The 24,126-nt window shown below is 35.0% G+C and overlaps 1 protein-coding gene across 2 annotated transcripts; it reads right to left on the bottom strand.

The window, feature by feature from the left end:
• Positions 1–4,230: 4,230 nt before the first annotated feature.
• Positions 4,231–24,116, bottom strand: LOC106076909 (RNA-binding protein PNO1-like). Of its 2 annotated transcripts, XM_056024386.1 has the most exons (8): positions 23,920–24,116; positions 13,807–13,956; positions 12,890–12,973; positions 11,813–11,873; positions 6,346–6,463; positions 5,496–5,566; positions 5,027–5,120; positions 4,231–4,348 (listed from the first exon to the last, which is right to left on the bottom strand). In XM_056024386.1, the coding sequence occupies exons 1-8, from the start codon at positions 24,079–24,081 to the stop codon at positions 4,333–4,335; spliced, it is 756 nt and encodes a 251-aa protein (XP_055880361.1). In that variant the 5' UTR covers positions 24,082–24,116; the 3' UTR covers positions 4,231–4,332. The 2 variants fall into 2 exon arrangements, with proteins under 2 accessions (XP_055880361.1, XP_055880362.1); XM_056024387.1 differs by lacking the exon at positions 5,027–5,120 and having other exon boundaries at positions 23,920–24,115.
• Positions 24,117–24,126: the final 10 nt, after the last annotated feature.

Genomic DNA, 24,126 nt, shown 5'->3' with positions numbered 1-24,126 from the left:
TATCCCGTATGGGAGACGAACGTATGCCAAAGGCAGTCTTTTTTGGTGATCTAAAAGGTGTCGAAGTAATAGAGGTTCCCCATTATTAACAGTATGTTACTATCCAGTGAACAATTTGTTAGTGAACAATTTGTCTGTGAACGAATAGTCAGTGAACAATTTGTCTGTGACCGAATAGTCAGAGAACGATTTGTCGCATCAACGAATAGTCAGTGAACGATTTGTCGCATCAACGAATAGTCAGTGAACGATTTGTCGCATCAACGAATAGTCAGTGAACGATTTGTCGCATCAACGAATAGTCAGTGAACGATTTGTCGCATCAACGAATAGTCAGTGAACGATTTGTCGTATCAACGAATAGTCAGTGAACGATTTGTCGTATCAACGAATAGTCAGTGAACGATTTGTCACATCAACGAATAGTCAGTGAACGATTTGTCACATCAACGAATAGTCAGTGAACGATTTGTCGTATCAACGAATAGTCAGTGAACGATTTGTCGTATCAACGAATAGTCAGTGAACGATTTGTCGTATCAACGAATAGTCAGTGAACGATTTGTCGTATCAACGAATAGTCAGTGAACGATTTGTCACATCAACGAATAGTCAGTGAACCAACTGTCAGTGAACTAGTTGTTGGTGAAAAAGTTGTCTGTAAACAAGTTGTTGGTGAGCGATAAGTCGAGTGAACGAATAATCGGGTGATCAAAATATCGGGTGAACGAAAAGTCGTGAACGATTTGTCGGTGAACGAAATGTCAGTGAATGAATTGTCGTGGAACCACAAGAGTCTTGTGTTTTAAAACAACACTCTTTTCCCCATCTATCTGTAGCCAAGTATCCATTTAGAGCTGGGTTAACTCTTGTCCTAAGAAAAAATTCTTGGTTACAACCACAAAGTATTTGACTTCAGACATCCAAGAGGGCACCTGAAAGTGCTGAGTTGTCAGCTCTTTTGCAGACTGTGCCAAGGAAAAAAAGTGTGCTGTTTTCTTCAGTTGTTCAGCACTGCCGAACAGGGTGTTGGTTATGTTGGGCTGGAGTGGAAGTAGGGTCTGCCTAAGGTGGATTAGGAAGGGGCATTCAAAGAGGATATGGTTTACAGTTTCATAAGGGGGAGTTGTGTGGAATTTATTTTGTTCAGATGGTAATTTAACAGAGGTGTGTGTCCAGTTCTTCGTTGGAAGATTGTAAATTGCTCTTTGCGGGGGAGGACGTTAATACTGTCCAGTTTGTTGGACATAGTCATTTCTTTGTACATGGCTCTGCCTGTGTTTCCTGATGCCTATTGGTTGAGCCACTTCTCTTTGTGATTGTTGACTAACATTGACCTTAGGGTGAGGTAGCTTACAGGTCTATCTGGTTGTTCCATAGATGAACCTGCCTTTGATAGTTTATCTGCCTTTTCATTTCCCATGATGCCAATGTGTCCAGGGATCCACTGTAATGTGATGTTAATATTTAATTTTGATATCATCTGATGTAATATCACAATTAGTGTTGTTAACTCTCTTGGGCTGTTTGGGGTGCTGCTGTTAAGTGCTTGCAGAATGAATTGGGGGTCTGTAATGACAACAATATCTTCATATAATTTGTTTTCCATCTTAGGCCTACAAAACAAGACAACAGAACTTCAAAACACACTCAATAAGCATGATATACACATAGCGCTATTACAAGAAACACTACTGCCCAAGAAAAAAATAAACAGTACAGGCTCCACACTGTACAGATGCCTTTGCACCTAATGTCAGGGAATTATGACCCTCATTAGAAACGACACTCAAGCAACAGTCAAACACGTACAGAACACTACAGATCTCGACATGCAAGAAATACTTCTTTGGAGGGGAGGAACTAAGTACACCATCAAAGACTTCTATTGCCCACAATCTTCAACAGCAGAAATAGACCTACAACTTCCACACTACACAAGGACAATAATAGCTGGTGACTTTCATACATATGTGTGTGTGTGTGTGTGTATGCGTTTATACATAGGGTTAGGGTTTACTGGGCGTTTTTTGGAAAAAAAATCGCCCCCCCCCCTCTCAAAAGTCCTGGATCCGCAAGTGCTCTCCACTAGGTCCAAAAAGAAAATGAAACACACAAAAATGTCCACATGTAATGTAGCCATACAATGAATCCAATGATGCCATTGTTTTGACAAGAAATATTGCTTTCAATGAGTCTTTCACTTTGTTCTTTGTTTCCAGACATTCCAAATACAAACTCAGTCAGCAAGTTCTTGACAGAACATTTTGGTCGGCGTATAACAGATGGCCTCATGATTCGCTCCTCTATAAGTCGTGAATGTAGTCATCCTAATTATTTTATTCCCGCTCTAATCTTTGTCGACTTCTATAGGCCTACTGTTGAAACGCTCCCACCTGTAACAGTTTGGACTAAAAAAAAAACGTATAATTAGGCTATACAATGTTCTACCAGAAAGTCAACGGTCACCACGACTATCAATCAGCAAAAGCTGCAGGTCATAAACATTACTAAAAAAAAAATGATTCTGGAAATATTTGCTTCTTTATATTTATGTATTCAAAGAAGTGCGCGTACCAGTATTATTTGTACATAAATGACTTAATCTGTCTAAATAGACCTAATGTATACCACGTTCCTAGCCGAACTTTAAAACAGGGCAGGCGGGGCTACAGTCCCGAGACCTCCACAACATGTTTTTATAATTTTCAAAAATATAAACGTTTATCAACTTTTACTTTTTTCCCCCCACATTTTTACCAACACAACTTTCAATTCTACGATTGACAAACATTGCACTTCAAAGTCTAAATGTAGGCTGCTAGCAATATACAGTCAGCACAAGGAAGGCAAGACTCTCAAAGCATGTCTTGGAAAATACTAAACTGGCCATGACAAACAAAATGCTTATCTACATCGCCTGTATAGTGAACTTTCTTATAATAGCGAGAGCTAGTCAATATACAAGCACCAAGAACATTACATTATGTGTATCTCCTGGAGAGATCTTGTTTTTATGGTCTTTTGACACAAAGAAGATTAAGTTGGCTTCTCCATTCATCTTCTACCAGCCTCTCTACCGTAAGTACTAGCACCGCTGTTTTACGGTGTAGATAGTCACTTCTTTTGACGACCCTACCATTTTTGTGGGAAAAATAGACAATCGGTCAGGGGCGTAGATAAGAATTATCCATCGTTAGGGGGCCCGGCGGGAAGGGGTTGACCTCTTTGGGGGCCCAGCATATATTATATTTAATTTTTAATGTAAAAACACTTATTTGGGGGGGGGGGGGCCTTCAAGTGGGAGCCCGGGGTAATTTTCAAATTCTCCCCCCTCCCTAGCTACGCCACTGCAGTCGTTTAAAAAAATAATTATTTAATAATAAACTGCAGTGAAAAATAATGTCTGCTTATCATTAGTGATAAAATGTACTTCCACTTTTCATGATTGGCATGGTGGTTATGTGGAAAAGTGCTTGGCTTTCGAACTGAGGGTTTTGGGTTCAAATCTTGGTGAAGACCGGAATTTTTAACTTTTGGGATTTTTCGGATGATCCTGAGACAACCCAACTCAAATGGCTACCTGACATTAATTGGGGAAAGTAAAGGCGATTGGTCGTTGTGCTAGCCACAAGACACTAACGTTAACCATGGGCCATACAAACAGATCACAAGGTCTGAAAACGGTGCTTTACTTCTCCCTCCTGGGCTCTAGGCTTAAAAAAGTTGTGATCGTTTTGTGTTTTCTGACCTAGAATGAACACCAAGGACTGGTAGCTGGTTCAATGAGTGTTTGTTGACCTGATTGTTTCTACATATTGACTACCTCTTGTTACTGTTGTGAAAATCATACTGGTCTGACATTGTCTTTTGAGTTACTGGTACATTTCAAATTAATCTGCCCATGACAATTATTTCTGGCATTATTAAAAACTTTACAGATTCTTCTTTATGCATATCCAAACATTTGAAACATTTTGAGTCTGTCTTTGAATGCTCATTGCCACCTCAATGAGTTATTGGTCTCCACCGATCACAGTTTGCCATGTCAGAGGTCAGGCCGACTATAACAATTGGTCTTTCAGCAGTTCAAAATATAATTCATGTTTTTAAGGAACAGAAATAATTATGTTAAGTTTCAATTTGATCTGAGAAAGGGAGTGGAAGATAAGGCATTCAAAATTTGTACCAGAGTGATTTGTAAAGAAAACTAGAAACAACACTGTCACATATTATGTACAAACTTTATTTTATTGCTGAAAAACAAAACCAAAACCCAACTAAAACCTATTTGCTGCTCTTGAGGCAATGGTTCTCATTTGTCCATAAACTTTACTGGGTGCACTTCCTGTAAAGAAAGAAGACATAAAGATTCAGCTTTTTGTTTTTTTATTCATAATTTAAATAAAGGCCCTTATTTACTACACTAGCTCAAGTTTAGATCATTTTGATTGTTATCTCAATTTTATGCCTATGTCACTGTTATAAAGACTTAATTTTTGAAAACATTGTCCTTTTTTTGTAATTTGTTTTGTAGTGTAATTAATCTGTGCATCTCAAGATTTTCTTGTCTACCCACTGCAGGAAGTCTTTATCACAAAAGTAAAGTAGAATGATTCATTACAGATTGTGAAAAAAATACATAAATTGACTATTCCTAACATATAAACATCTCACATAAAGCATCCTTAAGAAAAACGAGTGATAACAAGAACTGACATATTAAATACTAAATATCTGATCCCCTTCTCTTTAGTCAATGTAATCAAATAAATAAACATTCATTAGGTTTCAGATAGGGGGCGTGGTGGCTGAGTGGTTAAGCACTGAGTTCACCCAACTCTAATTGGGGAAAGTAAAGGCGGTTGGTCATTGTGCTGGCCACATGAACCTGCTCATTAACCATTGGCCATAGAAACAGATGACCTTAACATCATCTGCCCCATAGATCGCAAAGTCTGAAAGGGAAACTAGGTTTCACATAGCCCTGAAACAAGAGCATTCACATGTATGAACAGTGACATACTTTGCCTCCAAAGAATTGGCTTGTTTAGTCACACCAGATTCTGCCCACTCAAGAAAAAACCAAAACCAGTGATTTGTCTGGAAGCATCCATTGTCTTTTGAGACAGAAGGAAACATATAATTAAGAAATAAAAATCATAAGCAAGAGAAGATTTTTTTAAGACTTGAAATATGTGACAAAATATGCAGGTCACAACTGGGTCTGAATGGTACCATAATATACTGCATTTTAGTATGGAAATCTGGGAAAAATGTCGAGCTCAAGACACTAGATTCTAGATCTAGCTAGACCGGCTAGAGGAGTCTAGATATTGTTTTTTGTTATCAAGACTTATTTGTTATTTATTAAAAATTAATAACTGAAACTTAGCATAAAACCAATAGCCTCATTTTTGGTAATTAAGCTAGTTAAATATATAATAAAGTATTTTTGCAAGAACAAATGTGATAAAAAAAAGCAATGAACTTACCAAGAATTAAATTACAAATTGCTCTCCTTGCAATCTGTATGTTTTGATAAGATCCAAGAATATGAACTTTACTGTGAAAAAAAAAGTAGTCATAAAAAAATAGGAATAATATATGCAAAACCATTAGGCATTTTAGCCAACTTGAAATGAGAATTTTGGTAGAATAAATCTATTCATTTTCAATAAAAACCATGAGCATCAGGAAGACACTTTAGGTAGGTAGGTTTGTAGGGGTCATATCCCATAAGGAAGACGTCAGAATACCAAAGGCAATCATTTTCTATGGGCTGTGATACAGAGATGATACACTTTAAAGACTAGCTAAGATGTCAGCTTATGCTTACTGGCTTTGAGGAGAACACCTGGAGAAATGTCCTAAGAGAACTCTTACAAAGACTACAGAACTCTACCATCAATCAATGGACACTCAAACAAGATGGTCTCGCACAATTAAAGATCATATTATATTTCTGATATTATTGTGGAAATTTATAAAATTTCGATATTTAAAAGCTACAGAAAAAAGAAATTAAGTTGAAGAATTATTTCAATTATAGTCTTATTAAACTTATCTTTGTGAAGAAAAAAAATGGAATTCTACATTAGTAGAATTATGGGCAGTATTTTTATGCTAATTGGTATTTTAATTTTTTTTTTTAAATGTAGTTTTATTTTCATTTACTTATCACAAGATCAAGTATTAAAAACAAATGAGATACTATAAATTTAAAAACTTGAAAAGCAAAAAAAAAACAAAAAAAAAAACTTAATAAAATTAAAAATAGAGAATCTGTACAGAAAGAAAATGTAACAAATACATGTGCTAAATGGTATAGTAACATATTCTAACCTGTCAGCCAAAACTATTCTCGTTGTTGTGACATTTTCAATAGTAAACTTGGTCTTTCCATTTTTACCCGCCAAGCGACCAATGGCTCTGGCAAGATGATCTCCCTTCAAAGGTTTCACTTGAATGACAAATAAAAAATTTACTCTCAAGCGTAGACTTTAATGCAGGAATGTATAATAAAGTTTTTGTAATGAAAATAATTATAACTCTTTTATATTTTAATGCTTAGCTGTAAAGTAATTGCAGCTGTTTTGAGACCTACACTGTAATAGAATTATATTTTTGAAATATTTTAAAGCAATTAATTATAAAGAAAATTTTCCATACAATGGAAGAAGTACAAAGAAGGAGTACAAATAAATCTAAAGAAAAGTTTGTTGGACAACATGAAAGAATGGACCAGCCTCTCTATTGATATTCTGCTGCTAACCAAGAAGAATGGAGGGATTTAGTTATGCAAACAGTCACAGCACCTCTATAACAAAAGTCAGAGAAAGTGGATATGATTGTTGACATTGTTTATATGAGTAGCTTGAATGATTCCCCTTGACTAAGGGACTGAATGTTGGAATGTTATGTGTCATGTGTGTTACCATAGTGTGTAAATAAATTCACTCATGAATCTGGCGTTATAGTGTTGGCGTTGTTTATTAAGTGTAGCGTTCCATGTTTAACAAATGGTAGCAGAGCTGTAAGTAAAATTATTTACTTTATGATCCAATTTGGAGTAATAATGGCTACTAGGATAGAGATTCCATCATTTATTAAAGAAAAGCCATACGAATTGTATAAACAAGAGTTACTCGCATGGAATGAAATAACTGACCTGAAAGAAGAGAAAAGAGCTATAGCCATAGCCCTTTCACTACCACAAAGCAGTGCATCTGGGATAAGAGACAAGGTGTTCGAACAATTAGACCTATCAGAGCTCAAGTGTCGGGAAGGCTTTGAGAGACTTTTGCAGTTTCTTGACAAGAACTTGGCCAAAGATGACCTCGCAGATAGCATTCACAAATTTGACGAGTTCGAAGATTTGAAACAGGGGGAAAACCAGTCCATACGGGATTTCATAGCAGAATTTGATACAAAATATAGTAGAATAGAGAAGAAAAAGATGAAACTGTCACCTGAGATTCTGGCCTTCAAGTTACTAAGGAATGCAAGAATAACTCGAAACGAAAAGATGCTTGTTTTGACTGGAATGAATTTCGCCGAACGAGAGACCTTGTATGAGGAAGCTAAGTCGTCTTTGAAAAAGTTTAAGGGAGAAGAAAGTAAGCTGAAGGACCAAGAGGCATGTATCAAACTTGAGCCAAAGTTTTTGGCTGAAAATGAAGAAGCTTTATGGGCAGCGGGATACCAAAGACGTGAGAACTTCAGTAGCTTTGGAAGACGAGAAAATCAGACAAAATGTAACTATAAGCCTAAAGTCGGACCTCAAGTGAGAGGTGGAGGACAAGGAAGGGGCGGCACCCGAGGTTTTGGATTCCCAAAAGCTCAACGAAGTTTGAAAAATATAACCCAGTTGGTCCCGACGGAAATGTCTTAACATGTAAATCATGTGGATCATACAGACATCTTTTGTCCAAGTGCCCTGACAGTTGGGAAAACATGTCTAAGAGGGTCAATATCGTTGACCAGGAAGAAGAAGCCTGTTTGTTCACAGGAAATCACAAAGATGAAACTTCCCAATTAGGAGTCGAAGCTTTTAACTGTGCCGTATTGGACAGCGCATGCAGTAGTACAGTGTGTGGAATGACATTGTTGGAGGCATTTTTGGGCTCTTTAGATGAAGAGGACCGCAACAAAGTGAAGTTAAGAGAAGGTCACAGAATGTTTAAGTTTGGTGGTGGGACAAAAATAAAATCAAAAGGTGAATATGAGTTACCTGTCACAGTGGCTGGAAAGAAGGTTAAGCTTGTGACTGATGCTGTAGAAACAGACATACCATTATTACTCTCCAGATCTGCTATGAAGTCAGCAGGAGTAAAAATGAATTTAGAAAATGATACAGCTGTTATATTTGGGAGAGAGGTTGCCTTAAACTTAACATCATCTGGCCATTATTGTATTCCCATTGACAAGACAGAAAGAATTCATATTGAAAAGGTCAACACAGTAAAAGCATTCGACGAATCCCCAGAAAAACGCAAGGTAACTATTAGAAAACTACATAGGCAGTTAGCTTACCATACAAGGGATAGATTTATGACTTCACTTCAAAATGCTAACATTCGGGGTGAGGGTTTTGAAGAGGAATTAACAGATATAGAAAGAAGCTGTGAACTATGCAAAGTAATTGCTAAGACACCATCTCAATCTGTAGTGGCTTTCCCTATGGCCAGAGACTTTAATAAAAAAGTTGCAATGGATCTCAAACAATACAAAGGTCAATGGATACTGCACTTGCTAATGAAACTTGAGACTGAAATTTCAGACGTAGACCTGGAAACTCTATTCTGGGCAAATATTGCTAAAAACTTGCAAATGAGAAATGGTTATAGTAGCCATCAGCTTGTGTTTGGTAGAAACCCTAATTTACCAAGCATTCTTCACGCAAAACTACCAGCTTTAGAGAGTAGCACAACAAGTGAAGCCTTTTATAAGCAACTGCCTGCTCTCTGCGAGGCACGTAAAGCTTACATTCAATTAGAGTCAAGTGAAAGAATACGAGCCCTGCGTTCTAAATTTCGAGCATCAAAGCAGGTGTTTCAAAATGGTGACAAAGTTTTTTACAAGCGTGAAGGCAAAGAGAGATGGTTAGGACCCGGAAAGGTGGTATTTCAAGATGGAAAAGTTGTTTTAGTGAGACATGGCGGTGTGTTTGTCAGAGTGGCACCAAACAGAATTTATAAAGCGAGCGTGGATGAGAAAGAGAGTACAGAAGATAATGAGGAGAACACAAAAACGATTCATGACGTCATCAAGAGTGGTGTAAGCGAAATATTTGATGGAGATCGTGAACTTATTAGAGATGACAGTGACACAAGGACAGACATTCATTCTGTAACTTGTTTGAAACCAAATGAACAAATAGAATACAGAATGGACGAATCAGAACAACGGACCATTCTCGAAAGAGCAGGCAAAGCCACAGGAAAGTATAAGTATTGGTATAACATAGACAATCATGTGGACAAAGAAAGAAAAAGTGTTGACCTTGAACGAATTGAGTGGAAATATTCAAGGGGAGGCAACAGCGACAATGTATGTTTATCAATGGTTGAATCAAGCAAAGAGATAGATGAAGCCAAACAATTGGAGTTATTGAAATTAAAACAGTTTGAAACATATGAAGAGGTTGAAGACTGTGGACAAAATGCTAGTTCTACATGTTGGGTTATAACAAAGAAAAATGGTTCACCAAAAGCATGTCTAGTTGTAAGAGGATTTGAAGAGCAAGACTTAATACCAAAAGATAGTCCAACTGTTGCTAAGGGTTCCATGAGAATTTTTTTGTCAATTGTGTCTAGTAAACAGTGGCTGATTAAAACAAAAGACATCAAATCTGCAAATTTACATGGAAAGTCCCTGGATAGAGAGATACATATTATACTTCAAAAAGAAAGTAATACTCCAAGTAATGTTATTTGGAAACTTAAGTATGGACTCAAGGATGGTGCAAGACAGTTTTATTTAAGTGTCAAAGAAGAGCTTATTGAACTTGGTTGCAGTCAAGCTTTGATCCAGCACTGTTCACATTAATGACTGATGGAGTTGTATATGACATAATTTGTTGCCACGTCGACGATTTTTTTCGTGCTGGCAATGGCGTTTTTGAGAAGACTATGTGTGTCACCGATTTGTGGCAGGAAAGACAGAAGAGAGAATTTTTTATTACATCGGATTCGACATCCGACACAGATGGGATCATGCCGGACCACACAGCATACATCGAAAAACTTGATCGCCCAAAGTTAGACCCAGCAAGACGTTTGCTAAAGGAGTTGCAGTTGAATGATACAGAACAGTCTTTGTATTGAAAACTCATTGGCCAGTTAAATTGGGTCGTTCAAGGCCCCAGACCTGATATGACTTTTAAGTTAGTTGAACTCAGCACAAATTTAAACAAAGCCGAGGTTACAGACCTAATTCGAGCAATAAAAGCCATCGGAAAGCTAAAAGACTTAAGACCCATACAATTGTATAGAGGTCTAAATGGAAAACCTGAAGAAGACTGGGAGCTGCTTCTGTTCTGCGATGCCGCCTTGGGTAATCTTAGTGGTGGTACAGGAAGTACAAGTGCCCATATTGTATGGATTAAAGACAAAGACGGGCATTATTGTCCCATTTTTTGGCTAGCCTTGAAGATCAAAAGGGTAGTGAGATCTACCATAGCTGCTGAGGCATTAGGCTTGCAAGAAGGCCTAGAGTCTGCCATCTTTTACAGAACTGTAATAGAAGAACTCTGTGGTATTGAGAAAACAGTCGTTGCCTATCACACTTTTCATTGAAGCGCTGCAGATCACCAAGCTAGTGGAAGACAAAAGGCAGCGTATTGACATTGCTTACATCAATGAGACCCACAGGACTAATAGAATTGAAATTCGCTGGTGTCCAAGAAGAGCACAACCAGCTAATGTGACGACCAAACGGGGCGCATCAGGACTTCTACTTCTGACCATACTGCAAGAAGGAAGACTCCCGGATGAGTTTGTGTAAGCAGCACTGTTATTTCATTTTTTTTTTCCTTAATCACCATATTTTTATTTCTAGTAATGTAAATATACCTTTGTATAAAAAGCCCTGCCATATTTTTTGTTGTAATATATCATTATTCCTAGTCATGTGAATATGTCTACTATTTCATTTTGTTATTCTTCATATGTTGTTTTTGAAAAAAAAAAAAAAAAAAAAAAGTATGAAAGAAAAAAAAAAAAAAATGAAAAAAAAAAAAAAAAAAAACATGAATAAAACAGATTTTTGTAATTTGTTTGATTTTCAAGTTATTTTGCTTTACACAACTCTTTTACATTGTACTATTGTCATGTATAAAATACTTGTTAAAATAATATGTACTATCCTATTTCTCGGTTGATTTTCCATTCTTTTCTGATTCTGGATTTTTTGCCTTTAAAGTTGAAAGTAAGAATGAGCGAGAAAAAGAAAAGAGAAATTGTAATGAATGTTGACATTGTTTATATGAGTAGCTTGAATGATTCCCCTTGACTAAGGGACTGAATGTTGGAATGTTATGTGTCATGTGTGTTACCATAGTGTGTAAATAAATTCACTCATGAATCTGGCGTTATAGTGTTGGCGTTGTTTATTAAGTGTAGCGTTCCATGTTTAACAATGATGTGACAAAATGAAAAAAGTTAAAACACCAACAGAAGAAAAAAATACAATGTCATACAGTGGTATAAAAATGAAAAAAAAAAACAACACTTAACTGTGGCAATAGTTAATTAATACAACATCAATGTTTATAAACATTTTTCAAAAATAAACAAAATAAATCCAATACCATCAGTGACATCGAAACTTTCTAAATAAAGGTGATCCAAGCGAAGTAGTGCCAACGCATCCTGAAATTAAAAATAGTTGGCATTATTAAACAAGCCAAAAAAAAACTTATCTAAGGGGATAAACCACACATATTAAGCCATAGCTCTTAATACTAAATTATTAATTTCTCTTGTTGGACAAACTCTCCACCAGCCCCATCTCCATGTCAGGAAGCTCGGTGCAGGAGTTAGAAGATGCATGAACTGCCACCTTCCTGTCACCTCAACATCGGGACTGGATAGTTCTATCAGCATGGATAGTCACTCATAGCCTAGCTCCATGAATTAAAAGTAATTACCAATTATATTAACTAATTGGTTAATTTTTTGATTAATGTTTTGTTGGTTACAATAAATAATTGTGTAAAAGTTCAACTTTTCTGAGAACCGGTGTGGGAGAAATAGTTTGTATAATTATCTGACACAAACACATATTTAGCCATATTTCTTAATATACTGAAGGATTAATTTCCCTTGAAGGTATCATACAAAATAATTAATTACCAGTAAATAATTGACTATGGGACACTGTGGATGGTGGGAAGTGTGGTCGAGAAGCTAAGTACGCTTGAACTTGGCTACTCATGAAGGGATCTTGAGGTTCGACGCCCGACTCGAGCAGAGTTGTATTTACTAAGCGCCTTAAGGCAGCACGGTAAACCTTCTCCCAGATACCCCCCCCCCCCCCCAAACCCACTGGTCCACAAAATGAGATTGGACCATAGCACTCTGAGCATGCTATAAGCATCTAAGTAGCACTATATAAAAGTTATAATTTATTTAATGTGTACCTGACATTACTTAGGGAAATTAAAGGCAGTTGATCGTTGTACTGGCCACATGTAATAAGTCTAAATGCAATGTTAATTTATTTGTTACTTTCATCCAATAAGAATTTTAAGATGTCTGCAAGTCTAATTAGCTCTAAGTACAACTTGGCTAGAATAAGACACTCTCCTAAACCACTGACAGAAATTAAAATGAACAATGACATCATAGACAAGTAAATGTAGAAGGGAAAAGGTACAGAAACTTACATCCACTTCAAAGCCCAGTATAAAAGCTTTAACAAAATCCTCTGCTCTTTGTAAAGCTCCAATGTCATCTGTCTCCTTCCCAGCCTGAGAATAACAGTCAAGAGGAAAAATGTTATTAAAAAATCACTAAAATTAGAAATTAGCAACTATACATCTGTGAAAGTCAATCAAGTTATTATGGTACATTTTAAAAATAAATCCAAAAAGTATCTAGTGATGCTGGAAGACTGTATCAAGTCGAAACAATGTTATGTTTATGTTTGTAATGTTGTTACAGCGCCTTGAGCCTACATTTTGTTTGTTAAAAGCGCTTTATAAATAAAATTATTATTAATGTATAAACAATTAGCTTCTGCCTAAATAACAAAACACTGTGGTAGTCCATTGCTGATGATGAATGAAAGGAAACCACTCATAGAATGACATACATAGGAAGGTGGTTTCAAAGAACTTTTTTTTTATGGTTAAATCTTATATCTATAAAAGAAAGACATGGAAGGGAATAAACCCTTACAGTTAATGTAGAAATTTTAGAATAAATAACACAATTTGTAACTATATCTTTTTCAAAAAAATACTGATTTTGAGATTTCCTCATTAAAAGAGCACATATATATTTAGACCCTTTTTACTAACTTAAAGATGACATTATGTTTTTTTTTTTTTTTTTTTAATTCAAAAATACAAAAGATAACATTAAGTTATACTACTGCAATTATAAAACCAATTGAATTATATTTCATGTGATGACTATAAGTATGAGTCTTGAGTAACTAACACTTAAAATTTACAGATCTATTCACATTTATCAAATCATAGAGGAACTTCAACAAAAAGTTACATTGAAGCAGTTTTTCACGAAATAAAATTGGGGTGTCCACAATAAAAATTTGATCTTGATTTTAAAACACTTATACCTTAATTTCAACAACTCTCTTCTTGGAAACAAATCTTATGTTTAGTTTTAGATTCTCCACAATGGGTGTAAATATTTTGAGCCAATCTTTTTGTAGAGGTGAGTATCTGTGTTGAGGAACTGGTACTCTCCTAATTTCTCCTTTGGAAGCCTTTGGAAAGAAAACAATGAAACGTTGACAATCACAACATAAATCATTAGATAGTTTATAAATTCTAAATATTGAAAAAAATAATGAAAAGCAGGTCCTAAGATCTTAACAAAACATATTTATTTTGAATGTGGCGAAAAAAAGAGAAAGAGAGGCAGTTAAAGACCAACTGAAGAGGTTTTTATCAAAATTGAGATAACTATTGATTATGATAGTAGATGGTATCAAATATAGTTCCTAAAAATTTGAATTAAAAGAAATACATATTTACACTAGAAAAAGTCATTTGAAAGTGTAAAAAAAATAACGAGATTTGAAATGGCTATGTCATGGCCGAAAGCGGAAGTGACATTTTAGTATGGAAATCGGGGAAAAATGTCAAGCTCAAGACACTAGATTCTAGATCTAGCTAGACTGGCTAGAGGATTCTAGATATTGTTTTTTGTTATTAAGACCAACTTAACGTAGACAATTTAGTCTTATTACTAGATTGTAACTAGATATGGATTTAGATATCTAATAATAGATTTTTTACTAGTCTTAGTTTAGATGTAGTCGTAGATCTAATTTAGTATAAAATAAATTACTATAAAAAATAAATATTTAAAAAAAATAATATAGGAATATAAATATAGTCTTATGACTTATATAGTGACTAGCCTAGGCTATAGGGCTAGGTCACTTCACTAGTGGTCTGTAATATTAATATATATGTCCTGGGGAAGGTTCTGTCTAAATCTTTAGTTGGTCTATTCTTGTTTTGTAGTAGGGCCTACTACAAGATTTAGACTATAGTGTCTATAGACTTTATAGAGTATAGTAACAATAGTTTTTAGAAAGCATATAATTTTTTACATATCATTCTTAAGGAAGGTATAGATCTAGATTTATAAAATCTAGACTTACTTTGAAAAACTCTTTCCACATCTTCTTTCATCATTAGACTCTAAGAATTATAAGAATTAAGATCTACTATAGACCTATATACTTATATAGTATATAATCTAGTTATATTCTAGTAAAGTAGCGCTAGATTCATCCAGGCTGATATTAATGTTCATATTCATTTACTATTACTTAATTTTTCATTTGTGTATAAGTATATAGATATATTACTAAATATATATATATATATATATATTTTTTATTATTTTATTGTAGAAACCTGACATTGGCTAAAAGATGATTTGACGCATCCTACAGTGGATGGCTGTCTGATTGTGTGTTATGCCAGCTTGACTGTTATTTTATAAGACTGTTGAGCATCTTTTATTTTCAAATCTAAAAGCTGATGCTATGAGTATGACACTCAATGGCTTAGAAGAAATCCTGTCAGTTTTATATGGTCATGACAATAATCTTTAATAAATAAGGACACTAAAGATTATTATTATTATTATAATCATATTTTCAGTTGGTTTGTTTTAAGCTAATGTTGTCTTAAATTTTTTGAATTAACAAATTTGTTACATTTTCTTTATAAATACTCAAAAGTGAAAAAATATTCTTTTGGATAAATTTCAACTTTGTGGGACATGCCCTTTATATTTAATGCAAACATAAAGTTATAAGGCATTATCTTCGATTCCGAAGATTAAGGATGAATGCAGCATTTCACTTGACCACACGAACCCAGTTGCAACTTGTATATTTTGTCACATCTAATTCATTATGCATTTGGCATATAGGAAAGCAGATTGCCTTTGAAAGAAACAACTGAAAAGCTCTCACGAGCTCGCTAAAGACAGACGCAGACGATGAAAAAAAAAATTAAATTATTTTAAATGAAAAAAAAATTAAATTATTTTAAATGCGGAATGTATAGTTTGTTTATATTTATAAATTAGTTAATGAAATGTAAATATTTCCAGTAAGACACTGTTTACAAAGATATTTTAAAGAAAATTTAGCACCCAAAAGTTATTTAACTAGATATTTCTCGCGGCTATGGCCAAATTTTGATTCACGGTGCCCCCGCTGCGGGGAAGAAGAGGAAACCGTGCCTCATATTCTGTTTGACTGCCCCAGACTTGCTGATCTCCGTCTCAACAGGTCTGGGAAACCCAAAATTCTCGACCTGTATGGCGACATTTATGCACTAGGCAAGACAGCAGGGTTTCTGCAAGAGAGGATTTGAGCCTCTCAAGCCCTCACTCTAATGGAGTTTGATGATGATGATGATGATTTAGCTAGATCAGTGGTTCCCAAACGTTTTGTCTCGTAGACCCCCTGCCATGTTTTCTGGTTTTCGGTAGACCCCCTACTCAACTTGCAAATTTTTGCAAATTCATCAACATTATTTTTAAACAAATTTCTAACTGTAGTGCGTTGAAGAGTGAAATAGTAATTTAAAACTACACAACTACGGATATAATGTTTTATACACAAATCTGTTTTTCTATTAATTAGTCTTTCTAACATTAAATAATTAATTAATTAATGAATATGCTTTAAGTATCATTGTAAAAGGTTTCGCAAAGAGCAGTTTCTAGTGTCTTTCTTGATCTTTCACATGTGGCTCAAATATTAAATCTGCGGAGGGGCAAAGGCGAGTAACTGGAGCCTAAACCAGGTCTCGTCGGTCAACCTTAAGAAAATATAAGGAGACGGCAACATTACCGCCATGTATCCCTGGGCCATCCCCTCTTCTTCTTTCCTTGTGGGTTCCAGGCTAGGGCTTGCCATGTTATGCTGGATGCAGGCTGGCAAAGGGTGTGACCTATCCATTTCCAGCGTCTCTGAAGGATATCTACTTCAATGGGCTGCTGCTTTGTTCTTTGTCACTGTTCCTCATTCGAGATCTTGTCTGGCCAGCGGATTATAAGAATCTTCCTCAGGCAGCTATTGATGAATACCTGGATTTTTTTCATGGTGGTGATGGTGGTTCTCCAGGTCTCTTCTCCATAAAGTAGTATCGGCTTAACAATGGTGTTACATAGCCTAATCTTGGTGGTGGTGCTTTTTCCCTAGATCCCCAGGTGTTCTTCAGCTAATGGAAGGCTGCTTTAGCTTTACAATAGCACCGCGATTTGGAAGCAGATGCCAAGCAGATGGGCAAGACGTGGAGACAGTTGGAGAGTCTCGCCCAGAACCGAGATGCCTGGAAAAAGCTGGTTGGTGGCCTATGCCCAGAAAGGACCACAGGCATAGATGAGATGAGATAAGATGGTGACCATTAGACAGTTTGTAGCACACAGCACTACACCTTGTCTGACCAAACTGTATTAATATCTTTTGCAAAGATTTACATAAGAAGGTTTTAATTTTATAACTCAGGCCACCGAAGCGACCTTAAACTGTATTGTCGCTTAAAGAAATTCTTTTAATAGTAACAGATGTAGGTTTTTGTAAAAAGGTAATAACAATTATCGACCTTTGTTTTTTTTCCGTATTTTGCTATAAGTAAAGAAATCTTGTAAGACGCTCACAAAACAAAATCTTCTCTATATGATGTCGAACAGAGATTTTGTGGGTCTATTCTGAACTTTGAGTGTTTGAAAGTTGTTCAAATCTTAATTTTTGTCAGGGTGGCATTGTCTCAGATGATCCTCCAGCGTAACTGGTTTCATATCGTCATAAAAGTCACTTAGGCAACTGTTGTTTGACAAGGAAGGAAGGAATCCCAATTTTAAATAATTAACGCTGTACTGTCTACATTCTTTTTTTTTTTTTAAATATTAGTTACATGTAGACAAAATTAAGCTATTTAAATAAGTATTGAAATTGAATACAAGAATGTTTCGTTTCAATAGCAGGATAAATATTGAAAGGATTAACTCGGGTACAAATCATATATTAGTGTATGAAATAATTACACTAATGGAATGTGAAAATTAAGTTACGACCTGCTTGAATGAAATCTATTACCGTAGACCCCCGTGGACATCTCATAGACCCCCAATTTATTTTTTTAATTTCGTAGACCCCTTGGAGGTCTTCGTAGACCCCTGGGGGTCTATATGGACCACTTTGGGAATCACTGAGCTAGATAAATAATTTAATATTAGAACTTGAAATATTTAATAGCTTGATCAAATATATTACCTCAGCTGTTTCTGCTCTTGCTATCTTATTTAAATTAAAGTATTCTGATAATATTCTAATATTACTTTGAAAATATGTTAATATAAGAAAAAGTAAAAGTTAACTATTAGTTAGCTATTCTGCTTTAAAAGTGCATTACGAAAAACAAATTGAGCTCCTCATTGATATCAGCTTTTCATTGAGCTAACTGCTTCCAATATGGGGATTACTCTTAAATTTTTAAATAATATAAGTTAAGGAAGCTGAATTTGTACTTAGTGTGCAAGTAACTATCTAGCTTTGACTTGTTTCTCCCCTCCCCATCTCTACACACAATTACACATTATCATTCCAAGGGCATTTGAATAAATGAATTACATTAGTCAAGGAGCTGTTTCTGCAACCAAAGTGTCTAACATATAGATTTATTTTACTAGCATCGTTATCAGAACGAAAAATACCGGTAATTGAAAGAATTGGTGATAAAAAACAATAGCAGGTGTACTGCACGATATGGTGGACAGAAACACTGTGTTGTGGTCAAATACTGGGTACGCATAAATGGATCTAAGTTTAACCGGCTTGCTAATTGTGATTAGCTTACACTCATAGTCATAAAAAACCACACGTGGACTGTAACAAGAGATATAGCAGACTGATCCACGTTGTACGGTGGACTAAAACTCGATACTAGTACGCTTGGCTGGATCTAGGCTAATCCGCGAACATTAATTCGCTTACCTCTAAATTTAGGAGCGTGACCTAATTTCCATACTATGACGTCACGGACCTGTGTAGTGAGGGAGAAAGACATCTCGAATGGCTACGAGACTAAGACTTTTTAGTGTCCCTAAAACCCACATTAAAATGCTAATATCTCATTAACGGCTGAAAAGTTATAGAAAATATTTTGCAGACACGTTTTTTTAAGCATTATATTACAGAAAACAAGTATTAAAACGGTTTCTGTGATTGACCCCAAAACCTCTTCAGTTGGTCTTTAAGGCAACTCTCAGCAACACATGGCTGCGTCACAAAGCCAACAATACATGGGAGTGAAAAGTGGGAGGTCGGTTTAAAGCTAAATATCAGTCAGGCATAATATCAGGTGAAGCAAGACCAATCATTATAAAAGGCCTGAACACTGACCTGTAACTTCCCAACATGTGGGTAGTTCAGACCAATACCTCTTAGCCATGTCACAGGTCTGATGTCCTGACCTGTGATAGTGTCAACGAACTATTGGTCTAAATTGCCCACAAGTTGCGAAATTGCAGGTCAGTGTTGAGGTCTTCTTTAACGATTGGTCTTGTCTCACCTGATATTATGCCTGATTGATATTTAGCTTTAAACTGCCCTCCCCCTTGTGTGAGGCATAAAGATCCAAAAATGTAGCAGAAAAGAGAAAAAAAAAATGTAAATGAAAATAACTACTTGACTATCAGTTTGAGAAATAAAGAAATGATGGGAAAAAAGAATTTGAAGGTTATTTTAAGAGAATATAATATTTATATGAAATATATTATTTTTTATATACTCTTATGTAACCAACAATCTGTCTGAAAAAAGGGACCTAGAAAAAAATATCTGATGAAAACAACAACATATAAATTGCTTTAGTACAATGGCTGAGGAGTACCCAATAGCTTTATTTATTTTACAGATCAGGTTAAACCATTATATAATTATGGACTACACTGTAAAAATGGCCTCACTGACATTGCTTTAGATTTATTTGATTAATTTCTAGTTCTAACAAGCTTTTGCTTTTAAACTAGATTTAGTCCTAGATCTAAAAATCTAGTGCTACTCAAATAGCTAAGCTAGAGGAATATTAGTTCATCGATATCTAGATACTCTTTGACTAAAGTTTGAGCAAAGTTTGAATTGCAAGCTCTTTTGTCATAGTTTTTACTTTTCCATTTTTTGCTCCATAATTGTTAGACCTAGAACTAATAAAAACAAGGTAACAAAGACAGTTTGTGTGGAAACGCAAACTCAAAATCGGCCCAGACATGATCCACCCAACAGGTAAAAAGGCACGTTTCAATATTTTCAGAATGTACATCAGAATTAAATTCGATCAAAGACAAAATGACAGAGAAAAATGGAGAAAGAATGTTGATAGATCTTGTGTGGTGCCGAAGCGGTCCAACAAACCAAAGGATAGGTGAAAGTGAGTGTAGAGTTTGATGTGAACATGGCCTAAATGATGTCTTATAATGAATATCTAATTGTTTTATAATTGGGTCAATCTCTTATTCAAATCCTCAAAAAAAAAATTTTAAATTTCCGTAAAAAAAAAATAAAAAAATTTCCTTTAGTTAAGTGTTTTATAGTTATAGTATAATGATGCAGTTTAAAAAGCTATAATTTGAAAAACTACTTATTAATTGTTGTTTTAAATTATGTCCAACTTATATGTATACTAATTAGATTTTTTCTCTTAAAAAAGTAAACATTTATTTTTGGGTAAATGTAGTAATTAGTAGGACAGAACATACATAACGTAGTAATAAAAATGTAAAAAAAAATAAAATTTTTTCACAAAAAATCCAAAACCATTAGCATAAATGTGTTAAAATATGGAAAATGGACATTTCCCATACTACAGAGCCTCCAGCTTTTGTTACTATTAATAGTGAATAGTTGTAAAAGTGGTGTATTTTTAAGAAAAAACTGCTTGCACAAGTGATTTTAAAAATAAGATTTTTCACTTTTAAAAAAGAAAAAGTAGCCATTGCATCAGAACTTTGAATGGACTAAAATATTATGATGTCAGATTTTCAATCTCTTTTCTAAGTGGGATGGATGGATGGACAGACATTTCACACAAAACTAATAGCGTCTTTTCCCCCTTCGGTTGCCACTACAAATGTTTCATTTAAAAATTAAACTAGATTAGTTTTGAAACACATTGATCTCTCTCTCTATATATATATTAATGTAATATTTAGGTCAACATGTTATAAGTGAGAGCCTGTAGCAAACAAATAGTCTCTATATACATTTTAATTATTTAATATAAATCTAGACTTCAAATCTAATCTTTGAATTCCTTCCTTTAAAGGAATATTTTTCTTTTTGTACTCAAGCTTAGTTTATAAGTTGGCTAAACATTAAGATGTAATACTATACTGAAGTTGTCACTCGTCTCATGTATAAAATAGATATACTGTTAGATTTATACTATTTTAGATACATTATAAGTCTACATCTATATATATTATATATTTTTTATTCTACATACCATATATATCTATATCTATAGTAACTGACAATCGAACACCTTCATGTTAAGGTACTTCTTGAACACCTCACTGTATTTTTTAAAATTCTCTTTTATTTCGATGATTATGACGAAAATAGTGTAAACCTATTGTGCATCATCCATTTCTTTATAGTTAAGACATTTAGTTTCATTTTCAAACAATGACAATTTTTTTTTACTTATATTCAAAGTGAAATTGGTATAAAAACATCACTTTTGTTTACCTCTTGGGAAGAATGAAGTAGGTCACAGGTTAAAGATATTTTTTTTTTTTTGCTAATGATGCATCAGCTCGATAAAACCTACATATTACGCTTCTAATTAGGTGGAGAAATATGTGCAATTATTTGTTTAATCTGTCACTTGCTACCAAAACATGAAAATTGAGGTTAAATAGGGAGTGTTTAAATGATGTAAGCAATCTCAGCTCCCTAAAGAATCGAACACCATTTTAATGTTAAAAATATACATCAAAGGGATATAACTCAAAGAAGACAAAGTATTTACATATTTTTTTTTTTTTTCAAAATAATCTAATGCAAACTTAAGATATAAATTATTTATGTGTTATTATGTGAATAAACTATTTGTGGTTTAACGTGAATGCACTTTTTTTTTTTTAAAGTAAATAGATTTACATCGATATGCACAAATAATACCCATTTTAAAATCATGATTTTACGACACATTAACTTTGATTCTACTAACATTAACCAATACAGCAGGCAGAAATGGCCAAACGATATCCAATTGTGTTTTTTTTTCAGGTGCCCCATTATAATTAGATCTGTATTATGAGGTGTGTTAAAAAATCAAACGTATGTACTTTAAAATTAAAATGTCTTTGACGGGTAAGGGGGGGGGGGGGGGGGGGAGGGAGGGGAAGGGAGGGGAAGGGAGGGGAGAAAAACAGTCAAGATACTGTATAAAGGGATCATCAATCAGCATCAAATACAAAGTCTGTTTTGCTTCTAGATCTAGACGTGTAGTGCGGGTCTATAAATATTTTTTTTTGCCACGAAACTCATAAAACGTTTCAAAGACACTCCTTCGAAACAGATAATAATGTCATCATAAATGGATAAAATAATAACAATAACACACAAACACTCTCTTATTCTGCCTACACCCCCTTTCCTGGGATTTTTTCTTACACAATTCCACTTTCCAACATTAACACATTTTCAGTGCAAGTAACAAATTTCAAGACTCAATCCAAGTGCAGCCATCAGACCAACACACAACAAAATAGGGTCAGTGATAGCGCAACACACAGGTGTAAACCAGGCCATCAACACAGCCCCAAAACATTGTTCAAGTTGTAGTAAGAACAATGTTGAGGGGAAAGGGGGAGGAGCCCTCAGTCGAGTACCTACGATCAAACCACTAATTAGGTCACAAACACTAAGCGTGCTAGATACGTATTATATATAGATATGTTGTTTGTGTGTGTGTTTTGTGACAAATAATAAAACATGCTCTAAAATACATTTTTTTGGTCAACCAGGTGGCTTGGGAAGGGCGGATCTATCTACATCTATAGGTGACACAATTCATAAGCTACCATAGCTTTTTAGCCCCAACCCCGACCTGACCAAAAAATATCTAGCACTGACTTTTGGGCTGTTGCATCACTGAGCGTGCTAGATACGTAGAGCTGCGTATGTTTTGTTTTTAGGTCAACCACTTAAACTGTTGTGTCCTCCAATGGCTTGGGGAGGGCAGGATTATCTATTGGCTACCAAAGCTTATTAGGCTCTCCACCAAATAAATACTGGATTTATAAAGGGCCTTATATCTCAAAATAGCATTTTAGACCTTTTCAAGACATTCAACTAAATAAGTACCGGTACTGTAATATGTCAGTAATGCGTTACTGGGCTTAGTACCTTACACTTATGTGTATTGTCAGTTTCTAAGCAGAGTTGGGCGATATGGAGTGGCATCTTCAATATGAAGTCTGTGAAAATAACTAAAACCTGTCTGTCTTGACATGGCATAAAAAGAAAATGATATCAATAACAAAATTTAAAGAATATAACACTTTTGAAACACCATACTTTTCACAAAATTTTAAGATTATAACACTTTTAAAACACCATACTTCTCATGTGTTCTTGAGTTTCTTATGATGTACATTTCTTGAAGGTAGTGCTAGAAAAATGTTTGAAACTTTAAGCTCTTGAAATCATCAACCTGACCTACTTTAACAATATATAATAACATCAAAGTTAAAGTTAAACACTTGGATCCCGAACCTGAGGTTCTGAACTTCTGGGTTTGAATCTGTGAAGACTGGGATTTTTGGGGTCCTCTTGAGTCTACCCAACTCTAAATCTAATGTTAAAGTTAATGAGTTAAATTTAAATGAGTAGCGGACTTTAGATCGCAAGGTTTGAAAGGGCCCTTTAAGTTTAAGGGGAACTAACACATTGTCAGTACTACTAGATCTAGTATCTACTTCTACGTAGATAAGATTTAGTCTACTTGGACTCTCAGGTCTGTGACTCCGGTTCAGACTTCAGCCTGACTTCAGGCCAGTCCGACACTACAGACTTTACAGAGTGTACACAGCCTTAGTTGGCTTAGTACAGGTCAGGTCAGGTCACGACGACAGGACAGATGACAGGTGAGTTTTACTTTTAGGGTCCAAAATTAATTTAACTTACTGTAGTAGTTACAGCTCTTAATGGCTGGAAATGTGGTCTCTTTGATGAAGGATTTGAAATATCACTTGTATCCATATCTGGCTGTGTTCTTTTTCTTGATTTTACTTTGGGTTGTACAAACTCTTCTTCAACGGCATGTTCTGCTTTACTATCGGTCTCCATTTTTGTTTACAATATACCATTAAAAAGACAGTTTCATAAAAAGTT

Source organism: Biomphalaria glabrata, chromosome 3, assembly GCF_947242115.1.
Source record: "Biomphalaria glabrata chromosome 3, xgBioGlab47.1, whole genome shotgun sequence".
In the NCBI taxonomy this organism is placed as follows: Eukaryota; Metazoa; Mollusca; class Gastropoda; family Planorbidae; genus Biomphalaria; species Biomphalaria glabrata.
The sequence above is the reverse complement of the archived record's forward strand: the minus strand, read 5'-3'. Positions and strand labels throughout refer to the sequence as shown.